We start from the raw sequence: 22,882 nt of genomic DNA, 5'->3' as shown, positions 1-22,882 counted from the left end.
AGGTTTCCTGTCACCTCACTCATTACTTTTGTCAGTGGAATTCAAGGAGAAGAGTCAAAAACATGTTTTTTTAGTGGCTATTTCTTAAGGACTTCTGGTTTTTCTTTTTTGTTTAAATAGAAACCTGTCTGTTAGCATGTCAGGTTATTTCTTTTGGTTACACTGGAAAGGACATCAGAATAAATTGCAATTTTACAATACAAGTATTGTTGCTTGGAGATCATTATTGTGTTATCCTTTCTAGCCAGAGCCACACCTTGGGGGAAAAAAAAAAAAAAAAAGTAAGTCTTTAGAATGGGAAAAATAGGTTAAATAGCAGATTGGATGTGTTCTCTTTAGACTTCTCTTTCAGAAGGCTTCTTCTATTCTGAGTCCTAGAGCAGGGGAGAAATCTTTTGAATAGTATAGCAATACAAAAATGTATTTAATTTGTTTAATGCAGTGCTAGGAAATCTGGGTAGGTCTTTGTAAAGAATAGTGATATACAGATAGCATATTGAGAACCTGCACTGGAAAAAAAAGTTATGTTTCCCTCCTAATCACGTAGGATTCCAGCAAAGAACACAAAAGGCTATTGTCCTTTAAACTTTTAAGCAGTTTTCTTTAGAAAGACAACCTGCATTTTCATGCATTTATGAATGGAGTGGTGGGTGGACCTGCAGTGCTGTAAGACCAATAATCACAAGGTCCCACTGACTTCAAAAGATTTGTACTGGCTGAGGAAAGCTAAAAAAAAGCAGTGTAATTCTTCATACAGATAAATTTGAGTAAATTAGTACAATCCCAAAGAACAATTGCTACTACAACCTCCTTTGTTCCAAAGAGTGTAAATGCTGTTATAGCAAATAAATTACTGGACTTTTTTAGTCACTGCCACTGCAATTAGCAAGTGTACTGGAATTCTTACCTAGTACTTCTCTTCCCTTAACACTGAGATTTTTTCACTGTTTTGTGCACACTCATATATATCCCTGAAGTTTAAGCTGTTATTTCCTCTTCTGTGTTATAAAAATGTAAAAGATATAATTTTAATTTCTTAATAATTATCTCTGTGATCTCCCTAATCAAAAATTAGCTAATGTATCCTTGCAATGCAGTAACAATGCCAGCTAGTTGTTTGAGAGAAAAACATCTGTTCTTATGCTGAACTATCTTGTTTTGTCCTCACTTAACTGCTCTTATGTAGCTTATTTTTTTTTAAAGTTAGCATACAGAAAATTATTATTAATTTCCATCATAATTTTGAAACCTTCTTGGAGAGAATGCATGTGAAGGAGTTCAACATGACAAAGAAAAGTTACAAATAGGGATTGATTTTTCTTCTCTGCTATCACTGATCTTAGCTTTGTTGTTTCAAAATAACATTCTGTATATTATTAAAGTGAGGAAACTTCAGATCACGCAAAAAATCTTCTGGAAAACAGATTTTATATCTGAATTGGAATTAAAATGAAAAGTAATGAGAAAAGAAATTAGGTTAGAAGGCCAGAAAACCCATTAGAAACTGTATGTTTGTGTATTATCTAGCAAATCAAATGTCAGGGGAAGACATTTGTGAAATAATTATCAATCATTTAAAACAAAAAGGAAGCAAACAACAGAAGCCTTCATTTTTATGGGATTTTTTTTTTTTTTTTAGAGGGAGAGTAAATCCAGGCTGCTAAATCCATCAATGAAGAAATTCTATGGCATTATTCTGATTTTAAAAGACAGTTGCACTGTGAGAAGGTTTGCTGGGAAACTTCCCCACCCAGACATAGTTTTGTGTTCAGAGGCAGAGCATTGTTGCCAGAGTGAGGGGTTTGGTTTCACACAGAGACCACCGAAATGGTGCCCACCAGAGCTCTGGTTTGCAAGTTGAACACTGTTGAGAGTCAATGTGGAGTGAGACCTGGGGACAGATGTAGGTCTTCCCAACAGGAATCTTGGCTCTGCAGAAAGTCTGTTGTGAAGTTGTGAAGCAGCAAGACAGAAAATTCAGGGAAGAAAATGAATGCTTTGTTTTTCCTTCAAGTGCCTCTTGTGATTTGGTTTTCTGCATGCTGGTCTCTAAGACCCTAGTGAATTTTGTCTTTGCTTATGCTTTACACTGTTTGACATTTGTGACATAGCAGGAAAATCCCAGAGATTTGTGAAGGTAGGCGAATTTGGGATAATCAGCTGTAACTTTCTGTTCTTTAAATCAGGCTTCAAGACTTCTTGAGTATAAACAGGGACAAGTCTAATTACAGAAAATTTTATTAAGTACAGCCTTACTTCTTGGCAATAGGATCATCTTTGACTTCACATAAAGGTGACAGGGACATGAGCACCACCTCTTAGGTGACATTGGCCTCTAGGGATATAGAAAGGAGTGTGAGACTGGAATAGCTAAATATTGCATGAATAAACAGGTTTGTTTGAAGTTTTAGATATGTTCTGATGTTCTGTATTTTATAGGTTTCTACAGATAGCAGGTAATACAGGTCTGTATGTGCACATATGTTATGTACAAACATGTATAGAGAAATGTGTGTGTCTATAATTGCATCCAGTCCTTAATTTGAAGCTCAATTGGAAGGAGAACTGTAGATCAGGGCACCTTCTGATAGAGCACTTCAATGAGCTGATGGTGGCATTACAGACTTGGATCAGTGAATGAGATTCCTCCTGACATAGGCTGAAGTGGAAAATGAGGCTGAGAAAATGGTGCAGCTAGGCAGAACTCTTTGAGAAGGGTTAACTTGTGAATTAATACTGCACAGCAACTCAGGAGATCTGTACTCAGTGACTGTGTGACACTGGACAACTTGCATTTTCCTCATGCTGCATCACATCCCTTTGTGAAACAAGGGAAATACTTCACTGCCTACTGGGAGAATGAAATCATTAGTGCTTGTAAGGTGTTTGCAAACAAACTCAGTGAGTGATAAGCACCATAAAAACACCACCCTATTTAATATGCAAAAAGTGGCAGCAGAAGTTACCTGGAAGGAGCATGGCATGACACAGCTTGAGAACTAGGCATGCTCATACCCTAATCCTGCAGCACTAGAACATGGGGCATAATGTAAATATGAATAGTCCAGTTTGTATGAGAAGACTCTCCTACAAGGGTATTACAGAGCAGGAATCAGAGATACAGGATTAAACCTGGAATATTTCTGTGCTCATTTTATATACTATGTAAACACAGTGAAAACTGACAATAAAAGTAAGCTAGTTTGGTCTAAGTTGACAATTTCAAATAAGTACATTTTTCTTCTGGTACTGTAAAGCAAGTCTTCCTGTAGCAAACATGCAATATTATTCTGGTTTGGCACATAGGCAGCCTTAAAGCAAAAGCTTTTGCTTTAATGGGCTTTCATCTTTGCTTATCCCCTAGCCAAAACAGTGTGTTGCAAACAGGCTCTGCTGGGTCCTGGGTCACTGTGATTTCATCTGATGTCACATGAGCTTGTATTTCATTCCAAGTAGTACATTCTGTCCAGGCTAGTTAAAAACCCCATACCAACCAGTAACCAACCAGTAACCAACCAGGAAATATCATATGACTCTGTCCCTCTGAATGCACAGATTATAGATCCACATTAATCCCATGGCACATGTCCCAGTAGTCCAGTTCTTAGGGCACCTCAGGCAGAGGTGGAGACAAAGAAATCTTGCTTCCTCCACCCTTGCCATAGAGTCTGAGTCACTGGTCATCAGCATGAGAAGCATGTCCTTCTCAATTTGGAGCTGAGCTTTAGACCTGAGACTTTGTTCTCCCCACTGGTAACAACCCAAGAAACAGAACTGCATTGCATAGAAATAACAAATGTGGCTTAATGGTAGCTCTTTGAACCATGGGTTGTCACTCCTTTTAGGATCAACAATCTAACAGAAGCCCAGTGCTGAATAAAATCTAGGGTTCCATTTCTCCCCTCCTCAACACTACTATTAAGGGTATACAAGCACTTTCTACCATGGTTTATTGTTACAAGTGATTCACTTAAAGCAGTACAGTATTCTACTGTTGTGTTAATTTAGTAGCATTAATACTGACATCAGCCTGTTGTGGTTCATTAGCTGGAAACTTTATTTGTGTGCAGATCCTAGCTGAAGTATTTGGAGAATATTTAATAATTTGGGTAATATCTGTATTTTCACTGCTCAGTCTTTGCCTCACCCTTCATTTAAAACTCCTTGTTCTTCTCAGCATTCTCAGGACTGGGATTTTTCCTCTGGTTCTGTATCAGAAAGCATTCTCAAAAAGGTTTTTTCCTCTCACTTCAGTTTGCTTGTCTCTCACCAGGTTGCAAGGTTCAGTACTCACCTGCCTTTTCATGACAGGAGAAAGCCATGAGGTCTCTGCTAGGCCTGCCACATTCCTTGAAGAAGAAAAGTTGTTGCCCTTTAATTCTTATTCTGCTGTGTTGTCTTCAAGTTTTATTAGCAACCTCTTCTAGACTTTGTTTTCTGTCTCCAGGGAAATACTACATTGTAAGCAATAAAGCTGGTGAAAAAGAAAAAAGAAAATAAAAGAAAATAAAAGAAAAAAGAAGAAAGGAAATCAAGAGCCAGATTAGCATCTCTCTTAACAGCAGAGTGAAAAATACACTCATGTTTGCAATGAACTCTTCTTAAGCTGGTGGAAATTACAACCCAGAGGTCATACACTTAGTCACTGGTAGCAGAATGTTGTCACTCCCTGCTGGCTGATTCATGAAATAATTTGCTGTGAAGAAAATTGCTGTTTCACATCAGCTGGAAACAGCTTTTGCCAGACCAGGCTTTGATGCTGCTGTTGAGTTACAATCGTGCTTTGAATAGAGTTTCACACAGGCTCATCATGCCAGCATGGCTGCATCCATGTGCCTCTAAACCAAAGAAGGATCCCACTTAGATGGGGGAAAAAAATTAAAAATTATGCATTTCAGTGCAAGCAACTATACTATTTCTCATAATGTAATTTATCTGGAAGAGAGGTCCTTGCTTTTTCATCATTCATGTAGTCATCTCTAATTTTATCTTCTGTGGCATCTAGGTGTTGGCTCATCTGTAGAGTTTTGAGATAAGCTGTTGAATTGACTTTAAAACAGAGCCTTGGTATTTTTGTGTAGAGGAGACTCAATAATCTCCCCCAGTTTCTTTAGTGATTTGATGCCATACAATTGCCCTGAGACCATCCACAGCCTTAGTTCTTCACAATACAACAGAATAGGTCTTCCTTTTCTGTTTTCAGATAAAACCTCATCTTTTATAAACTTCTGTCATTCTGTTGTCTACAAACAGAGATATTTAAGCAGCCATTCCTGCTAGAATTTTCTTTTTGCTGCAGTCTCTGAGAAGTGTTTGTGAAGGCCCCTGCTGTCATCCAAAAACGGTGGGCATGAGTTGGCATTTGCTTTTCTGTAATGCTAGCACATTTTCAAGGGCAATTTGAAAACATTGCTGTTCCTTATTATCCTAGTTTTCCATTCATTCTGTTAAAGTGAGGTTTTTTGCATATTTCTATACCTTTCTTCCCTTTTCATGAATTCTTCCTTGTTATGCTTGGCTGTCTCATGTTCTGATTATTCCAGTATTTTTGAAGGAGAAGAGGGCTGATTTTTTACTTTTCCAACCTTAGCATTGAAATCCTACTCTTTTTGTAATTTTTGGGTGCATGGCAAAATAGGATCTAGCATGACCTTCATAAAATCTCTGAGCAATGTATTACACCATTAAAGATTAGTCTATCACCCAGTCCCTAATATGTAAGTTTGCTTCGTTGTCTATCCTCAGCTGAGAGCTCTGCAATTGAAAATTTCAGAAGGGTTTAGTGTTATCTGTTTAATATTCTAGGATATTGTCTCAGATGATAATAAAAGATTTTTAAGCTGCAAGGGATAGAATTTTCCTTATGTCATAGCACATTAGATTTAGTGTTGGTATCATCAACACATTTTGAAAAGAGCTAAGAAGTATGAGTAAGATCTTTCATTGTCTTGGGAAAAAATTATGACTTCACTTTTTTGTCTTTCCCTTGGCTAAAGTGTCATCATAAATAGATGACTTAGTGGAAAATTCCCAGTGAATCCACTGTGCAGTTGTCTATCATGGAAACCACAGGTACAGTTTGCCTTGAAGGCAGAGGCCAACTTCAAGCTGGTGCAAACCTCTGTGTCCTGACAGGAGCTCCAGGTGTTCGTGTGCTACAGGGCCTTTCTGCCTTCTTGCCCTTCAAGGAAATGGGACTTCCTGAGCATTTTTTATTCCAAGGTCTTATCTTTGTTTTTCTAGCACATGAGTGCCTGTGCCACATCTGCTCCCTACCATCAGGTACCCGGTGGTGGGGGCAGCAGCCATTCAGCACAGGTACTACCCAAAAAAGTCTCTTTCAGACTCAGGGCTTGGAAGTTGCTGGAGGAGCAGCCAGTGCATCAGACTGGAGCTGCAAGGGGTATTGATGTATAGTTTGTATAGTTTGCTGTTCTTGTTCTGAGCTGCTGCCCTCCCCTTCTTCTGGGGAGAAGAAGGTAGGGGGAATCAGCATCCTTACTTATGTATTGTTTCCACAGTATTCCTTTCCTCTCTTTGGGCCCATCTACAGAAGAAGATGGTGAGAGCACAGAGTTTTGTGGTACACAAATTATTCTGTCCAAGGTGTTTAGAGTGACTTGGTTACTCTCCACCACAGTGAAATGAACTCCTGCCTTTAAGAATCAGTCAGTCACTGCTTTTTTCTTAATGCTTTCTGCTTTGGAACCTATATTCAGCCCTGGTTTTGTCACAGTCAGGGTCAAATTCACTTTTTAAAGTTATTCCTGCATTGAAGTGAGAAAGCTGGTAATGTTATCTGTTAGCTCCTAGTAAACTCCTTCATTTTGGGGCATATGTATTGTAACTTTCAGTGAATGCATAAGAATAAAATGAAAGAAGGACAATAATAAAAAAAAAAATCCATTTAGATTTTCCTTCTTTCTCAGACTAATGGCAAATTGATATGGCTGAGCTATGTTTTAGATTATCAGTGGTTGGAGTTTTTACTGCTGCACCCAGCAGTTGTTATTAGAATGTGTGTTAGTTAGAACTGATTTAAATAAAAGGATTTTCACTAGGCAATCTGAGAAAAAAGGTCTGAATATTTCTGAATATTTTAAAACTTCATAACAGATTGATAGCTTGTTAAAAAATTAGCTGTATTTTTACATTTACACTGGAATATTTCATTCATCTGCAGTAATCAGTGCTTTTAGAAATAGATTGTTTCAACTTGGATATCAAGAAGGTCACACTACTACTTTGAAAACACACAGGGCATCTTTACCCAAACCAAATATTTTTTGATTGATATATTGATATATTTTCTACTGCCACTCTTTAACATGTTGTGATTAGAGCTACAAATAGTGTTATCATTATATATATAGTCACTGGTTTTTTTTTAATTACAGTGGCCATTCAAAAAGATAGAACAAATCTGTCTTTCCCTAACTGGGAAAAAGAAAAAAGTATTATTAGAACACATACATGTGAATTAAATAAGCTAATGGTCATAACTGAACCTTTTATTCCCTCATGCACTATAACCCTGGGTTGCATAAACTCTTCTGGCCTTGAATAGTGTTCATATGTTGGAGTGTAAGCAGGGAATCCCAAAATTCAACTTCAATTATTAAAAAATAAATATATACATGCAGGAATTACCATTATGCTGGTGGAAAGAAATCATTGCATTGACATGAGAAATTTGTCCTGGTTTCCTTGTTTATACTGAAAACATGTTTGAAGAGGGTTTTTTTGTCTCTCTAGTGTTGGTTCTAGCAGTGTCATACAGAGGAATATGTGATGGTAATGTTCTGGTTTATCTAAATAAATACAAAGTAAAAACTAATAAAGAACATAATAAAATTATATTTAAAATAGATTCCATGCTAGATATTAGAGTAATGGTTAAACAGCTACATGAAATAACCTTTTTTGAAAAGAACCAGAATAAATTATTTGTACAGCATAAATTCTAATAATTTTATCTCTGAACTGTCAGTGCAAGCAAGTTTTTCTCAGTGGGAATAGCAAAGTCTCTGTGATCAATAATATTTGTTTCTGAGAATAGTAAAAATAGATTTTATAGCAGAAGCATAGGGCTATTGTTTTGTGAAGCAGCTTTGGATAAAAGCTTTGCATTTGTTCTTTTCTCCTGAGACTACTAAAGAGAACACTGAAAAAGTAAAAGGGGTGACCACAGAAGCAAGTAGGGTCACCCATTACCAGGGATTCATTTTATTTCCATTAGAGAGGAACTAGAAAGCATCTCACACTATTTGTACCTGATTTTCCATTATAAATTACGGTACATGAGATCATTTAAAAATCGCTCAGCCTTTCAGATGAAGCCAACTCTGGTGCTGTTCCTTAATAATTGAACAGTAAGAAATACAAGATCTCCATTTCCATCCAACTAAAGTAACTTATGAGATGGGAGAGGAGAAAAAGGGACATGAAGTACAACCTTCCTAGAAGCTCACAGGGCAGTCTCAGAAGGGAATTTAAAGAGTGCTTTTGGATTCACATTTAGAGGTTTCCTCAGTGAGTTTCTCCCTGCAGATTGGATCCTGGCACCTCACACAGCTGTGCACCAAGCACAGTCGGTTCAGGAGCACTGGTGTGGAGTACATGCACAGACATCAGGGTGTTACTGGTTTAAAATGTGATACAGCTCAGACCTCTCCTCTAGTTCACTGCCTCAGTGTATGCATTTTCAGCTTTAATGCTGAAGGATGATGAGCATCACAGTAAGACAGCAAATCCTCACTGTGTAACTTCTTTTTCCACTGAAAACTAGCTCTGATGACAGGCTAGCCATTGTCTTCATTCTCTTTGCATGTTGCCAATGGGAAGGGCTTGCAGCTTTAAACTTAAAAACCAAACAAAAACAAAGTTTGTAATATATATTCCAGCTTAACTGCTGTCATAGTTACTTCCAGTTCAAGTCATAGGCTAGGAGCCAATTTATTGAAGGTACTAAAAGTATTCTCAACTTCAGTGGATCTTGGGTTGGACATTGCTTGATCTCTATTTACTTGTCACTCAGCAGAAGTGTGTGTCTGTGTGGAAAATCATGCATGGTCTAGAAATCTAAAATGAAAGACACAAAAATGTTTTAAAAGGATTTTTTATTATAGGAATATGCTTTAAATTTGGCTCTTTTTTTTCATTTTATTTGGAGGAATCAGCTCCTGCCCATCAATGAGCATCTGATGTAGTCAATAACATAAAACTGGTACAAACAACCTTTCTGGTTTTTTCCCTTTTTTTTTCCCTTTTAACTATATAAGTCAGAATCCCATAATTAGTATTTGCAAAATATATACAAAAACATAAAAAAAAAATAATTTTTTTTGTTTTGTTTGGTTTGTTTTGAAAAACATTTCACAGTTGCCTGCTCTTGTCAATGGAAAGAAACTCTGGATAGGGGACCATTGTATTATCATAAATCTTTATTCTACTGCTTATTTGCATTGTTTCCAGAAGAACTACATATACTCTTCCTTCAGTGTCTTACTTAGTTACTCTTGCAAGATAGAAAAACAGGGAAGTTAAGGCACATAAGTTCCACAGATAAATTCTTCAGACAGTGGAAGGTGGGTGGGTTTTCTTAAGCATTTACCATTTAACAGTGATGATTGAGCAAGTCAGGGGCTTTCCTTATTTAACCTAAATAAACAGTTCAATACTTATTTTTTATCTCACAGATAATATGTGAAGTGGTTACAATGACTTGTAACAAATGTTCCTCTTCAAACATGACACTGTCTCACTTCTTTTATACATGGCTTTTCCAAGGAGGCACGGATCCAAGGGAGTCTATCAAAGTGTTTAACAGAGGAGATATTAACCCAGCTGAATTCCATGTTTTGCAATTAGAACTGCACATTGAAAGAATGTGCCCTAAATTTCAGTTTGTAACAGATCCTATTTGAAAGTCATAGAAAAAAACCCACTGGGTTTGAGCACAGGTGTGTGAAATGATTTCTGCAAACTGATGCACGTGTTTAGCTGCTTTGGTTGCACAGTCATTCTATAAAAGGATCAACTCTTTTGCTGGAAAGGCTCTTGGAGAAGTTTTAAAACTGCAAAATTAATCACTCCTTCCACTTCCTTTTCCATCCAGTGGTTAAAGGTTGTGAAGAGCTGTGACAGCACTGGGTACAAAGGATGAACTACAGCTGGAATTTTTCAGTATTATGCTGGGGATCTCCAATAGGGCAGAACTTTGCTGTATCATCAAGTTTGAGGAGCTGATTTCTCTGGCAAAACTCATGAGACTGAGTCTGCACTTGCTTATCCTTACCTCAAATTTAAATTTGGGTTCAGTAGAGAGGCTTTGGGTTCAGTGAGAATGTCTAATTTCTGTGAGCTCTGATTCAGGCCTTTTGTTTAAAATAAAGGCAGAATCCAATGTTAAAGTGCAATGTATTTTATAATTATTTAATAGTTAATAAAATGAAGTAGAATGGATAGAATTTCAAATTCTGTTTTGGATTTTCTCGCCATGCATTCATTCTCTCCAAAGGAGACCAGCACTAGAAATGCTGCTGCTGTTTGAGAAATGGAGTTTGGCAAAATAAAAATGGACCATCATATTACAACATTTCAGCATGATTTTAATACTGTATCTCAGTTTTGCTATTTTGATTGGTTTAACTTTCCATACCATATTGGAGCATCTGTTTCTATAACCTTTACCACAGTTCCTCCTTATCAGCAGATTGGAATGGAGCACTTTAATAGGCCTGAATCAGGCACTACCAGTCCACCTTTCCATTGAAAATTTTAAAAGGAAAATAGTTACAAAAAACACCCCAAAAAAAGCCCAGACTAAAATGAATGTGGCAGTTTCTTATAGAAAGGCAACTCCAGTTTCTGCTCTGCTGTAACAAATATTTATGGACATTTCAGCAACAATATGATAAAGCAGAAGTTTTCCATGTAGTAGCTTGAGTGTTTAGATTGATTGCAACAAGATCTGCTTCACACTTCCAAGCTGGCACACTGTTTCTCCAACATACACACACATATGGTTACCTGTTCCACCAGCTCTAAGAAATTTCTGTTTCACAGGATGGAAGTCCTAACTTTGTGCTTGACACATTATTTCTCTCTGAGATCTATTTTTCTTTTCTAACATGTTCTTGCTCTCTAGAAATAATTGTTATACAAAAAGATGAAAGGATTGCTTCCCATTTCTTAAGACAAAGACCTGAACAAGAGATAATTACTTAAGCTGTGATACAATTTATCAAAAGTAAATTAGTTTCTTTTTCTTGTTTACCCAAATAGATATTTGCTCTGTATTTTTTCACTTTGGTGTCCCAATTTCTACAATTATGTTGTATAAGTGATGTGTTATTACAGAAACTGAAATGCAATGGTAACTCATTGTTTTGCTTTGATAATCATCTGTACAAATCCAATTAATATCACGTAGTTAAGTTTAGCTAAAATACTGGATAAATCTGTTGGTCTGTTCAGCCTGGAGAGGATGAGACTGAGGAGAGGTCTCATCACAGCCCACAACTTCCCTGTGATGGAATGTGGAGGGGCAGACCCTGAGCTCTCCTCTGTGGTGACCAGTGACAGGACCCGAGGGAAGAGCCTGAGGCTGAGTCAGGGGAGGTTTAGGCTGGTGCTAGGAAAAGTTTTTCACCCCAAGGGTGGCTGGGCACTGGAACAGGCTCCCCAGGGAAGTGGCCACAGCACCAAACCTGACAGAGCCCAAGAAGCATTTGAACAACACTCTCAGGGTCATGGTGGGACTGTTGAGGCTGTTCTGTGCAGGACCAGGAGCTGGACTTTGATGATCCTGGTGGGGACCTTCCAAATCAGGATATTCTATGATTCTGTGACAGATGCTGTATATGGCTCCACCTCTGTTCAAAGCCGACTCTTATAAACATTAGAGTCTTTCCTGTGACATCACATCCTGTATCATGGACTTCTAAGACAAAATCTGTTACTCTGTCCTTTAACAACTCCATGAAGGGTAGGTTGAAGTGGTTTTTAGCCATGTTATTTATGGTTTCCTTACTCAGCTAATGCTTTGTCCTTATATGTCCTTTTCTGTCACTTACCATCTTTTGTAATTCTTCATCTTCATTTCCCAAGAGCAGAATAGCTATGGTTTTGTTTTATAATCTTCTTTGAAGTTCAAGTTTTGTTTATTTATGATTTGGGATGAAAAAGTATTTCATGGCAGGACTTTCCTAGAAGTCAGTGGACTCACTAGAGCAGAGTGACTCTATTGATGGGGTCCTGGAACTTCTACATTTTCAAAGCTTACAACAGCAAAATTAATTCTGTAAATAAGCTCTGCAGGCTCTGTAAATACCATAGTCCTGCTAGGTACATCCATCTGAGCCCAGATATTAAATCAAAACTTAAACTTGCTCTGTCCTGCCTTGCTCTACAACTTCTGTGTCTCTCATGTCTCCCTGGGAAATATTGCCTCCTTACAAAATGGCTTTGATTTTACTATAAGATTAAGTTTTTCTTAAAGACTACAGATGTTTGTAACAGACAAAGAGGTTGGTGTTTCAATCAGATTCTGTGTGATTTGCACATGAAAATGTTACCAAAATACTTAGAATTTGGAAGGCAGTTAGGAATTAAGATAGTTACCAAAGCTTGGTCAGTATGAATGCTTGTTCTAAATGTGAACCCAATTATTACTGTGCACAGTTTTTTATTGTGGAGGAAGAGGAGGATTTGCCAAGGCTGCAAAAGAAATTAATCCAACTTTCTCATTAAAATGTACTTTGAGAAAGATCATTAATTGTGCACTGACCATTCATTGTCATACCAATGACTTTCTAATTATTTTTCTTCCCATTTACAAAAAAATAGAGGTGGCTAAAGATCCACATGAATGTTCACAATGCTCATGGCTGTTTTCACTGAAAATGTTACTTTCATTGTTGCAAAAAATCAGAAGAGATTAAACTCTTCCTGGCATGCTGAAAAATACTCTGTCTTCAAAAATATTCATAGTAAAAGCAGCTAAAATGCATTGAAATGTCCTGTTAGTGCTTTTTGTATATGTAATTCTTGCTGCTGCTGGACAGATGATGCCATATGACAGTGGGGAACAAGCTTTTCTCAGTAACTCTTAAGACTTAACTCTTAAGTAAAAGTTTCAGAGCACCTGAAATGATGGAAAAGACTCACCAAATGCAAATGACAGCTTTCATCTTCCTTTATGAAGCACATGCTCATGAATATATACATTTTTGCACATGAAGAGCTCAAGTGTATCTGCCTTCCGACAAATGAAAGAATACGGAAATTATGCATTCAGAATTAGTTAGAAGTTTGTTTTATTTTCTTGAATTCTCCAATTTAATTGAAATTCCCTTCCTGAGCTGGAACATTTCTTAGAGACTGCCAGATTCGAGGAGGGGGCACTGTTACCCCTTCTCCTTCCTTGGGAAGTTTTTGTGCTGTTTAAGTCCCAGTGTTGCTTTTGGTGGTACTAACAGCCTTTTGGCAGTTCTGTGCTGTTTGTCTGCACAATCTGTCCATCTAAAGTAGCAGAGCATGAGAAGCTGATCTCCTGAGGGAGCTCCAACAATATCGACAGGCTTGATTGACATAAAACCAGCCTCTCTCTTTCACCTCCACTGAACTCTAGAGTAAATTCAGGGCCTGACTGAAGTGAGATAGGGTTTTAGCCATTGACTTCCATGGGAACAGAATCTGAACACTAGCAGCTACTGCCCTCTCCTAAGGCAGCCCTGAATATCTTGGCAAATGCTGTTTAGAAGCATTATCAATTTGATCCCACTTCCTTCTCAAGACTCAATGCCAAGTTCAGGGCTATTTATGTCTTATTAACTAGAGAAGGCTTTGGATGGGAACTGCAGCAAGCATTTAAATCTCTGCCTTGAAAAATGGGTTATGGTTTAATGAACCTTGCTCAGGTTAAAGCAGTTATTTATTCTTTGTGTTTGTTGCTGTCAGGTAGAAGTCAATGAAAGAGCAGTGCCTTCTATCTTGAAGAGTTTATCAGGATGGAATAGCCTGAAATTTTTTTCAAGTGAATCAATTCCCACTTTTTTTTACAAGAAAATAGCAACAGTAGATTTTCCAGATATGCTTCCAAAATACCACATATGCACAAAACTTAGAGGATGTCAAGAACCATACAAAAAGATCTGCTTATCACTTCAAAATGTGAACATCTACAGATATCCAAATTATATTTTCTATTAAGTCAGCAGCACAAAAGGTGAGAGAAGAGGCAGAGACACGAGCATTTATTTTCAGTCCATGTGTTCATACAGAGGAAAAAGAGAAAAGTAAAAATTCAGTCCATAAATTGAAGACTGTCTACATGGAATGGAAAATAAGAGAAACAGAAAAGTTTAAAATATTCCTTTTTTTCTTTCCTCCCCTTCTGAAGTATTTGGGGTGAAATATACCACTTCTACTGCAACCATAAATATTATTGGTCTAATGTTGATATTGTTTGACTAGTTCCTAAATACTTTCTTTTTTGAATTGATAACTATGGTACCTAATTGTAATCCTTTTTTTGGCTGAAGTAAATTTATTATTTTTAAAGCACATTGTAAATTTAATGAAACCATTAAAAAAGAATTCTATTTAGAAATAATTATGCTCATGTTGTGGAATGGGATGTGGCTTTTCTAGTATTTTCTGTTGCTCTGTATTTGACCAGTAAGAGTATGGTACTAATATTTGGGTGCATCTGATCTTGGAAAGCCTAGAGGACCTTTCTTAAGAAGCATTTCTAGAGGAATGGTGTAAACCAAGATTTGTGTTCTTCTGTGTACTTAGAGCAACATCTTTGAACTCCCAAGACTGTTACATTCTACTTTCTGTCCTGAAAGAAGAGAGATTATTGATTTGGTTATTTATATATATATACACAGAGAGAGAGAGAGAGAGAGAGAGAGAGAGAGAGAGAGAGAGGTTGGTTACCATAATTGTTGTAAACCATAAAAAAGGTGTAAACCATTAGGACCTACAACACTTCAGATTTATTAAAATAATTTTCTGACTTGTTTGATGCTACATACCTGTATTTAGGGGGGAAAAAACAAAACAAAACAAAACAAACAAACAAAAAAAAAATCAAAACAAACAAACAAAAAAAAACAACAAAAACCTTGAAAATCCTCAATCCAAAACCGTCCTATATGGGCTCTGTCTTTCTGTCAGAACATTTTGTTTTGAAATTTTTACTTCTTTTTATGTTGGCCAACACAGACTGATTTTATCCACAGAATTACCCTCAGTTTATCATAGAGGAATTTAATCTCCCATGCAGAAGCTTGCCTGTGTAGAGCATTATCCTTTTCCACCTTCTTTCCAACCTCCTGAAAAGTCTATACAATATTTTTTCACATTTTTTTCTGGATGGGGTCAGTAAAGTTATTTGGTAGTTCTGTTCTATCTCGATCAACTTTAGGAAGCCACTAATTAACAAATATGAGGTTGTCAGATGGTAATGCTGGGGAGGGTAATTCTGGAAATGGTAACAGCTTCCTATTTGTGGTTGGCTAATGCAGAGAGGATGTGTGGATTTCCTAGCTTGTTAAACCACATCACAGTGCATGGGCTGATACCACATGTGTTCATTAGCAGATGATCAGGGCATGTGCAAATATCCACTGTGCAGATGGTTTTTGCCTGGTCCTCCTGACAGTATCATATGTTGCTTGGTAGCTGTTCAGTGCTTAAAATAAAAAAAGCTTTTGAAGCTTCAGATGTGATGTTTAATAGGTCTTTCTCTAATGCTGGCTTAGCACCTGCTCCTCCCTCACAATCACATTGAAGTGAACTCTAAGTAACCACTCTGAAATCATGCAGCATCAGGCCATGGAGTAAAACCAATGAAAGAGCAGGGCAATCAGCCCTGTAAAATCTCTCCATCTGCAGAAAGAATCTCCATAGCCACCTGGATGCTTTTAAACCTTCATTATTCTAAATTTAAAATGGTTGGCTGAGCATTGCTTCTAGAAAAATCTGATACAATAATCAAAGTTGGAGGTGGGGAAAGACCTCTGGGGTCACACAGTCAAGCTTTCTGCCAATAATGCATTGTTTCCTGCAGTTCAGTTTCTAGTGACCTTGGAAATTACTAGCCTGGTAAAATGGCAATGAAAAAAACAAAGCTGTTATAGCTTCAGAAGTAGCCACAGTGATGCTGTCCCAATGCAAATTTGTTTTTTTGATGTGAGATTCTCTCTGTGCATTGTTTCTTGGTTGCAGTTTTTAAGTGATCACAGTTTTAATCTACTTTCTCACCCATTTTGAATTGACTATGATCATGAGTTTGGTAGAGTTTAGCTTGTTTTAATACTACATGAACTTGTCCCTTAACCAAATCATAATTTTTATTGCAAATAAATAAGTCAACAACTTGATTAGTCCCCCCCAGTCAAAAATTTTCCTTATGTCTCTGCACTTGTATTCTTTCAAACTTTCTAGCCTCTCAGGAACAGGAAATGGGAAGAAAAAAAAAACAAACAACCAGATTTCTTAGCTTTTCCATGAAAACCTTTGGTTAATTAATTACAGACATACCATGGCTGGGAACTCAAAGATTCCTGAGAAGACTGAGATGTGACGCATGATTTTTAGATTTCTTTCAAACAGGCAGATATTGGTTTACTTCTCTGCTGATGTAGGCAGCAAAGCACAACCCTAACATACACCTAAGTGGGTAGAATTTGCTCCCCCTTTTAAGGATGAAGCAGGAGACACAAACTCCCACCAGCAGAGTAATTAAAGTTTTGGTTAAAAAAAAATATTTTAGGAGGCTGGCAAAAGCTGAATAGATGGGAAAGAGATCCCAAGACACCAAGTTCCCTTCCTGTTGTGCTCGTTTGATGGGTGTTAATTTCTTCTCTAGGGGCCCTATTGTGGGTGTGCAGGGCTGTGATTATCCTTTCTTCCTGGGACTCTGCCCCCCCTGACTATTGTATTCACACACTCCAGATCTCACTTGGAGAGGAACAGGGTTCTCCCAGCTGCCAACTTGCTTAAAAGAGGAGTTAAGAGGAAAAGAAAGCTGATTGGCCTGGGCTTGGCAAAAGTCTCCATTTTATTCTGCTTATTGGGATTTTTAAAGGACTGGATGTTGAGAAACACCAAAATAGTGAGAACACTTATTGCTTAAACAGGTTCTTGCAAAGTTTTTTACAATTAAAAACAGAAAGCTGCTTTAGTAAAGCAGTGTTTATCCTTGCACTAATGCTGGTCATGAATACGTGTCTAACTTAGCTGGAACTAATGCCTGACTACACTGTTCCACTACAGCAACTTCACATTCTGCGTAGGCTGATTATTTTTTCAACAATATTTGCTAAATTCTTTTAAGGGCTGCCAGTATATATTTTTTGAAGCTTAGTTAATAAGAACAGCTGCCAGTGGAGTCAAGGCTAAAAGAGGCAAAAAATATCTGCAGAAGGCAAGATTTTACTTCAAAAGATCAGTATTACAAAGCACTACTGTTGCTGGTATAATCACTTTCTTTGGGGGGGATGCTAATACAGACTGGGTTTCTTGTCTTCACAGCCCCCACTGAGCCTTTGCTGTGCAAATTTGCTGATGGAGGGCAAAAGAAGCGCCAGAATCAAAGCAAATACACACAGAATGGAAGGCCGTGGCCCAGAGAAGGAGAGGTAAGTGCCACGTAGCAATTATTTTCCTGGGGTTTGGCAGAAGTCAGAGACAGACCTGGAGGTCTACCTTTCAGGCTGTGAAGAAATCAGATTGCACACAAAATGCAGTAGTTTCACAGAGAAAAAGCTATGTAAGCAGTGGGGAGATGGAGGTTTATGATAATGTGCAGGGTGTAAAGTCACAGGAAAGGAGAATTTCTGAGCTTGGTGTGGAACTGTGCACAGCCTGATCCCACTGTGAGTGCTCTGCAGGCAGACCTGAGCTAGGATTCTCCTACTGGTGAGCCATCAGCACCCAAGGTGTGCCTTTTACAAATAAATTTACACTGAAGAAACTGAACAGTGTTCTTTCCTCCATCTAGTGCCTGGTGGGAAAATATCCTTAGGGAATATGAGAGCTGTTCCAAAAGACAGAGATGTGCATCCAGATGTAGGGTCCATGTAAAAGTTTTCCAAAAGCTTATCTGAGCTGAGCTCTTCATTCTGTTCAAGACAAAGCAATTTACAGTAGCCTCAGCTGCATCATGTGTACAATATTTTAAAATAAAGTAATCTGATGGTTGCCCTCTGCCCTGCTGCAAGTAGTCTGTTACTGGAGTTTCGTTTCTGTGGTTTTTTTTAATGTGAAATGACTCCAAATGAAGGTGAAATAAGAAAGGCTTTTTTTTTTTTTTTTTTAATACTTCAAGTGTTTGTTTACTGTTTTTGAATTTTATTATCGAAAAAAAGAGTTGAATAAATAAGGTAGATCTGACCACAGTGCCTTCTTATACATTGTGTTAGGTATGAAGGCTGAAGGACTTGCAAGTATTTCTGTCCTAAACAGAAATGATTGAGCCTTCCAGGAAAAAAGTGTTGGTCACAATTGTACTCCTCTAGAATACAAGCTGGGTGGGAAGGTGTCTCTTTTTTTTTTTGGGAGGGGGAGGGGAATGAGGAGGTATTGCTATGTTTACTTCAACTTTACAAGGCAAACAAAAAAAATAAAATTATTTTCTGTTTATGAGTTACATGTTTCTAGAGTATTTCTGCATTTTTGTAACTACTTGATTTTTCTGGCTGATACTTTTCAGACCATTAGTTTATGACATATGTACTCTAGCACTATTGGTGAGCTTCTAAAGCAAACAGAAAGGCCTTTTGAAAGTGTAGAAATTTCTCCCACCATCCCATGGTTGTCCCAACAGCAAAGGGTCCATTTTTAGCTCTGTGAGCTGAAAATCCCAGAGTGGCAGACACGTTTGCTGCAGGACATTGCAGAAGGCTCAAAAGGCTCATTTCTGTATCCTACACTGTAAGTCTCAAAATATGAGTTATCTTCTCAGGAGCCAGTCTGGTTTGTCATATTAGGGATCTACTGAGGAACAAGTGCCCAAGAAGTGCTTCAAGCAGTAGGCTCAGGTCAGAGCTTGAAAAACAAACATCTGTATATAGGAGACAATAATAAACCCTAAATAAGGTCAACAATCCATATTTTAAAGACCTCTAAATCCCTGTTTAAAAAGTAAATACCATCATAGCTATTATCTCCACTGTTTAATACTTCCTTCAACTCAAATCAATAACAAAAGAGAATATAAAGTTAAAGCCAGCAAGTCACCATTATGCCTGGGGCCTCAGGGCATCAGCTTATTGCATCTTGTGTTGTTCATTTGCTGCTAGTGGAGTGGTGCCTATTAAGCCCAGTGATGTCCTGGTGGCCTAGAGGCAGGGTGTGGCTGGTGTGTTTGTAGTACCAACACTTAAAAACTGATTTTCAGTGCTGGAAGACGTCATTCCTTGTTGTTGATTGCAGTCAGCTACAGAGCTGTTGTCATGGTATAATGTACAAACATGAAAATATTGTAAAGATACAAACTCAGAAGTATTTCAGGCTAGATTTTCTCTGATTTTCTCTGTTAACTTACATCTGGTTAATACCTTTTTGAACAATGGATATTTAATACCCAGAGCATCAAAGACAAGAATGCATGTTCTCTTTTAGAGTCCCTCATTTATTGAATTTCTTCCCCACTGTGAATTTTCTTATTTCCAACATAAAATCTTTCTGTATAATTGCTCATGTATTTCACACACAATAAGTCTTTTCAAACTCTCTGTCCTTTAACAATCTTATTCTAAAAATGATCTACCATTCAGTTGTTCTATAGGTAGCAGCACTTGAGTAACCTTCCTACAGTTATTTCTGTAAGTTTTATTTTTTTGAAATTTCTTTTTGAAAGAACTGGCAGTGAGTAGTGAAAAATAACTGATCTGTGACAAGTGTCATAGTTCTGATGACAAATGGGATCTGGAAATATTCCCTACACCTCTGCTTTCTCTTGGTTTCTTCCCCAAAGAACAGTATTGAAACAGCATCCAAGAGATTACTCGCTTAGTGTTTCCACCCTGGCCAAATCCTGTGGTATCTAGACCAAGATGTGTTTTGGCTATTGTTCAGATAAACCTTTGCATTCTTGGACACTTTTGTGAAGGGCATTTCTAAAACATCTGAGGTTTAACCAGCATTAGCATGCATAAGGATTATTTCTTGGAAGGGCAGATCCCAGGGAAATGATGGCAACTGTTCTGTCACTGACCTCGAGCATGCAAAGCAGAGACAGGCAGCTGTGCCCAGCACTCTGCTGTAGGGAGGGAATGGCAGGAGATGTAGTGGGGAGGAGCAGGTTTGCTGTAGTGTGATGCTCTCTTTTATGAAGAGCTTCTATGGAATTTTTCCTTTTTTTTTCTTTGTTAAGTTGTCAGGTCATACTGCCGAACACAAGCAAAAATTTTATTCCTATCTTACATCTTTGTAGATTGCTTCATAACTTCATAACTTTTCATAGAGAAATACTTTGATTGGCTGTTAAATTGCCTGTCCTTTTAAAGTCAAATATTTAGGAATACACTGAATTTCTCTGGGAGGTCTGGGGAGTTGGGTTTGGTGCTTGGTTACTTGGGCTGTTGTAACCAGGGAAGAATACCAGATCTTGCATGGTGCTCTCTAATCTTTACCCTTACACTCTTGTTTGGAGTCTCAGGAAATGTTCAGCAGATTTACTGAGACATTTAACTGAGTGTTTGTGATGGTTGACCAGTTCTGGATTACAGAGCTGAGAGCTTATAGTAGAGATGGCTTTATATAAGGCTGTCAAATTAGACATCGAATAGACAGGTGCAATAAATGTGCAGTGAAAGCTCCAAGTGCTGGAAATATTTGCAGTGAAATTCTGACCCAGCAACTGACATCATTTCTGCACAAAGTTCAGTAATTTCTTTTTTGGGCTAGTTTCTCCTCACACTGGTTTAATTAAGCACTCTGTTTTGAAACTTAACCTGACAAGATTGTATTGAGATGGTGATAGAGGATAATCGTATTCAAATTCTGTCTGTAAAATATTTGATTCAATTTACCTCTAAATTACAACTGACAAGTCTAGAGGTGGGTGACATAAATCCCCAAAAATGTTTTAGTCAAAAAGTCACCCAGGGAATCAAGTGTAGTCACAAAATGAGATCAGATTGGATTAAAAACTGCAAGATAAATTTTGCAACATAATTTTCTATTGCAGATTTAATGAAACCTTGTTTTGATTATTTAAAAATAAAGTCTTTTGATACATGTATTTAAGAGCAGGTTTATTTGAAAATTACCTGGTAAACAGGGGGAAATCTGACTAAAGTCTATTACTATTTTCTAGAAATTGTAGCTTTTCTACATCTGGTCAGCCCAAAGTGATTAAGAGTTTTTAAATGGTCACAGTATTTTCAGCTCTGATATTTCGTTTGCAAGTTTCTGTGAAATTTGGGCTATTTAAATAGTTGTAATAGTTTAAATAGTTTAAATAGTCTTGTAAGAAAGTACCACCCTCACAGTATTGTTGCATGTATCACAACAGTGAGATGCACCATTGAATGCAGTCCCCTTGTCATTGAACTTGGTCTGATGTCTATAATGATATTCAATAACTGTCACTAATAATTCATTCACTGGTTGCTTTTTTTGCTTCCATAATCTAAGTTACTTTTTTTTTTTGTTTCTAAAGAGCCAATAGGTTACCTTCCTTTCCTTCCCTTTCTTCTCTTCCTCCTTAGTCTTTTCTCCTTTGTTTTCTTCCAAGATCAGTTCATGGAATATCCAAAGAATGAAGCATGTTTTTAATTCTTTCTTAAAAAAAAATAAAATGACCTGGTAGTTTGGGAATGTTGCTTTTGTAACAGTTTCTCTTTTTTTTTTCCACTATTCATTACAACTTTGCCTAATGCAAACAGCCATTTAGAGAGAAAAACATGCAATAGATAATTTGAGACACCCTAAAGTCAGGACCAGCAAAGGGCTGGAGCAGTTGATCCTGGTGCCAATGGTCCCTTCTTTTACCAGATGCATTAAGAAATGATTAGTAGTTCTGTGCCAGGCCCATTTATAACTCTGGCATGGATGGTTTTTATGCTTCCAAGGATGTAGGCACTACTTAGTTGGGTTCCATAATCCTGAGTGTCTAGGGCACATGTGTTTTATACCTAGACAAGTAACTTTTCTTTGCTGTGAGAGGCAATTCCCAGTTCTGTCAAGATATGCACTAGTACCTTCAGATGTAAACCATCCACAAAGACATTTTACTTTATATATTTATATTTATATATATTTATATATATTAACTTACATGCCTGTAAGTTAAACATTGGCACTTTGCATGCTTATTTTCAACAACAGCTTAGTTTAACAAGAAGAGACATTGAACCTGAAGTCTTCTCTCCAGAGGCAGAAAGAAAAGGCCAAAAGATAACTGACCAGTAGGTGAAAAGATCTAGGATAATGACACAAGGTGCTGCTGCTGTGGGCAACATTTTGAAAAGATGCTTCAGTGGCACAAACACCAAAGACCAGTTTGGATTTTAAGCTTATAAAATATATAGAAATATTTTAAACAATAGCTTACGTGAAATCACTGTCACTGCAATCAGAATTTTAAAAGGGCCATGGTTTGGTTAAAATAGAATCAGTGTACCTGTTCTTATAGATCAGTTTTCTTTGTTTTCATTTTAGCTTTGAATTTCCTTCTGTGGTGAAAAATGTCATGCCATTTGCCCTGGAGATTTTCCTGCAGTTGGGTTTTCCTCCAAATTGTGCTGCTACAGCAGTGTTTTCTTAGGCAGAATAAACAAATGTTGGAGACAGGGAAAGGACATGCCTTTTTCTGCTGTATCCCCAACAGATATCAGGAGTGCTGCCAGCCACCCCCAGG

The 22,882-nt window shown here is 37.5% G+C and overlaps 1 protein-coding gene across 7 annotated transcripts in view; it reads left to right on the top strand.

Annotated features, from left to right (window-relative positions):
* RBMS3 (RNA binding motif single stranded interacting protein 3) overlaps window positions 1-22,882 on the top strand; it is a 691,053-nt gene that overhangs the window by 585,958 nt on the left and 82,213 nt on the right. For all 7 annotated transcript variants that reach the window (XM_056483533.1, XM_056483538.1, XM_056483537.1 and 4 more), the window contains one exon: window positions 17,548-17,654. In XM_056483533.1, coding sequence (XP_056339508.1) covers window positions 17,548-17,654 — 107 coding nt within the window. The remainder of the gene's footprint in view (window positions 1-17,547; window positions 17,655-22,882) is intronic.

This window comes from Oenanthe melanoleuca, chromosome 2 (assembly GCF_029582105.1).
Source record: "Oenanthe melanoleuca isolate GR-GAL-2019-014 chromosome 2, OMel1.0, whole genome shotgun sequence".
In the NCBI taxonomy this organism is placed as follows: Eukaryota; Metazoa; Chordata; class Aves; order Passeriformes; family Muscicapidae; genus Oenanthe; species Oenanthe melanoleuca.
Note: the sequence above shows the minus strand (reverse complement) of the source record. Positions and strands in the feature narration are given on the sequence as shown.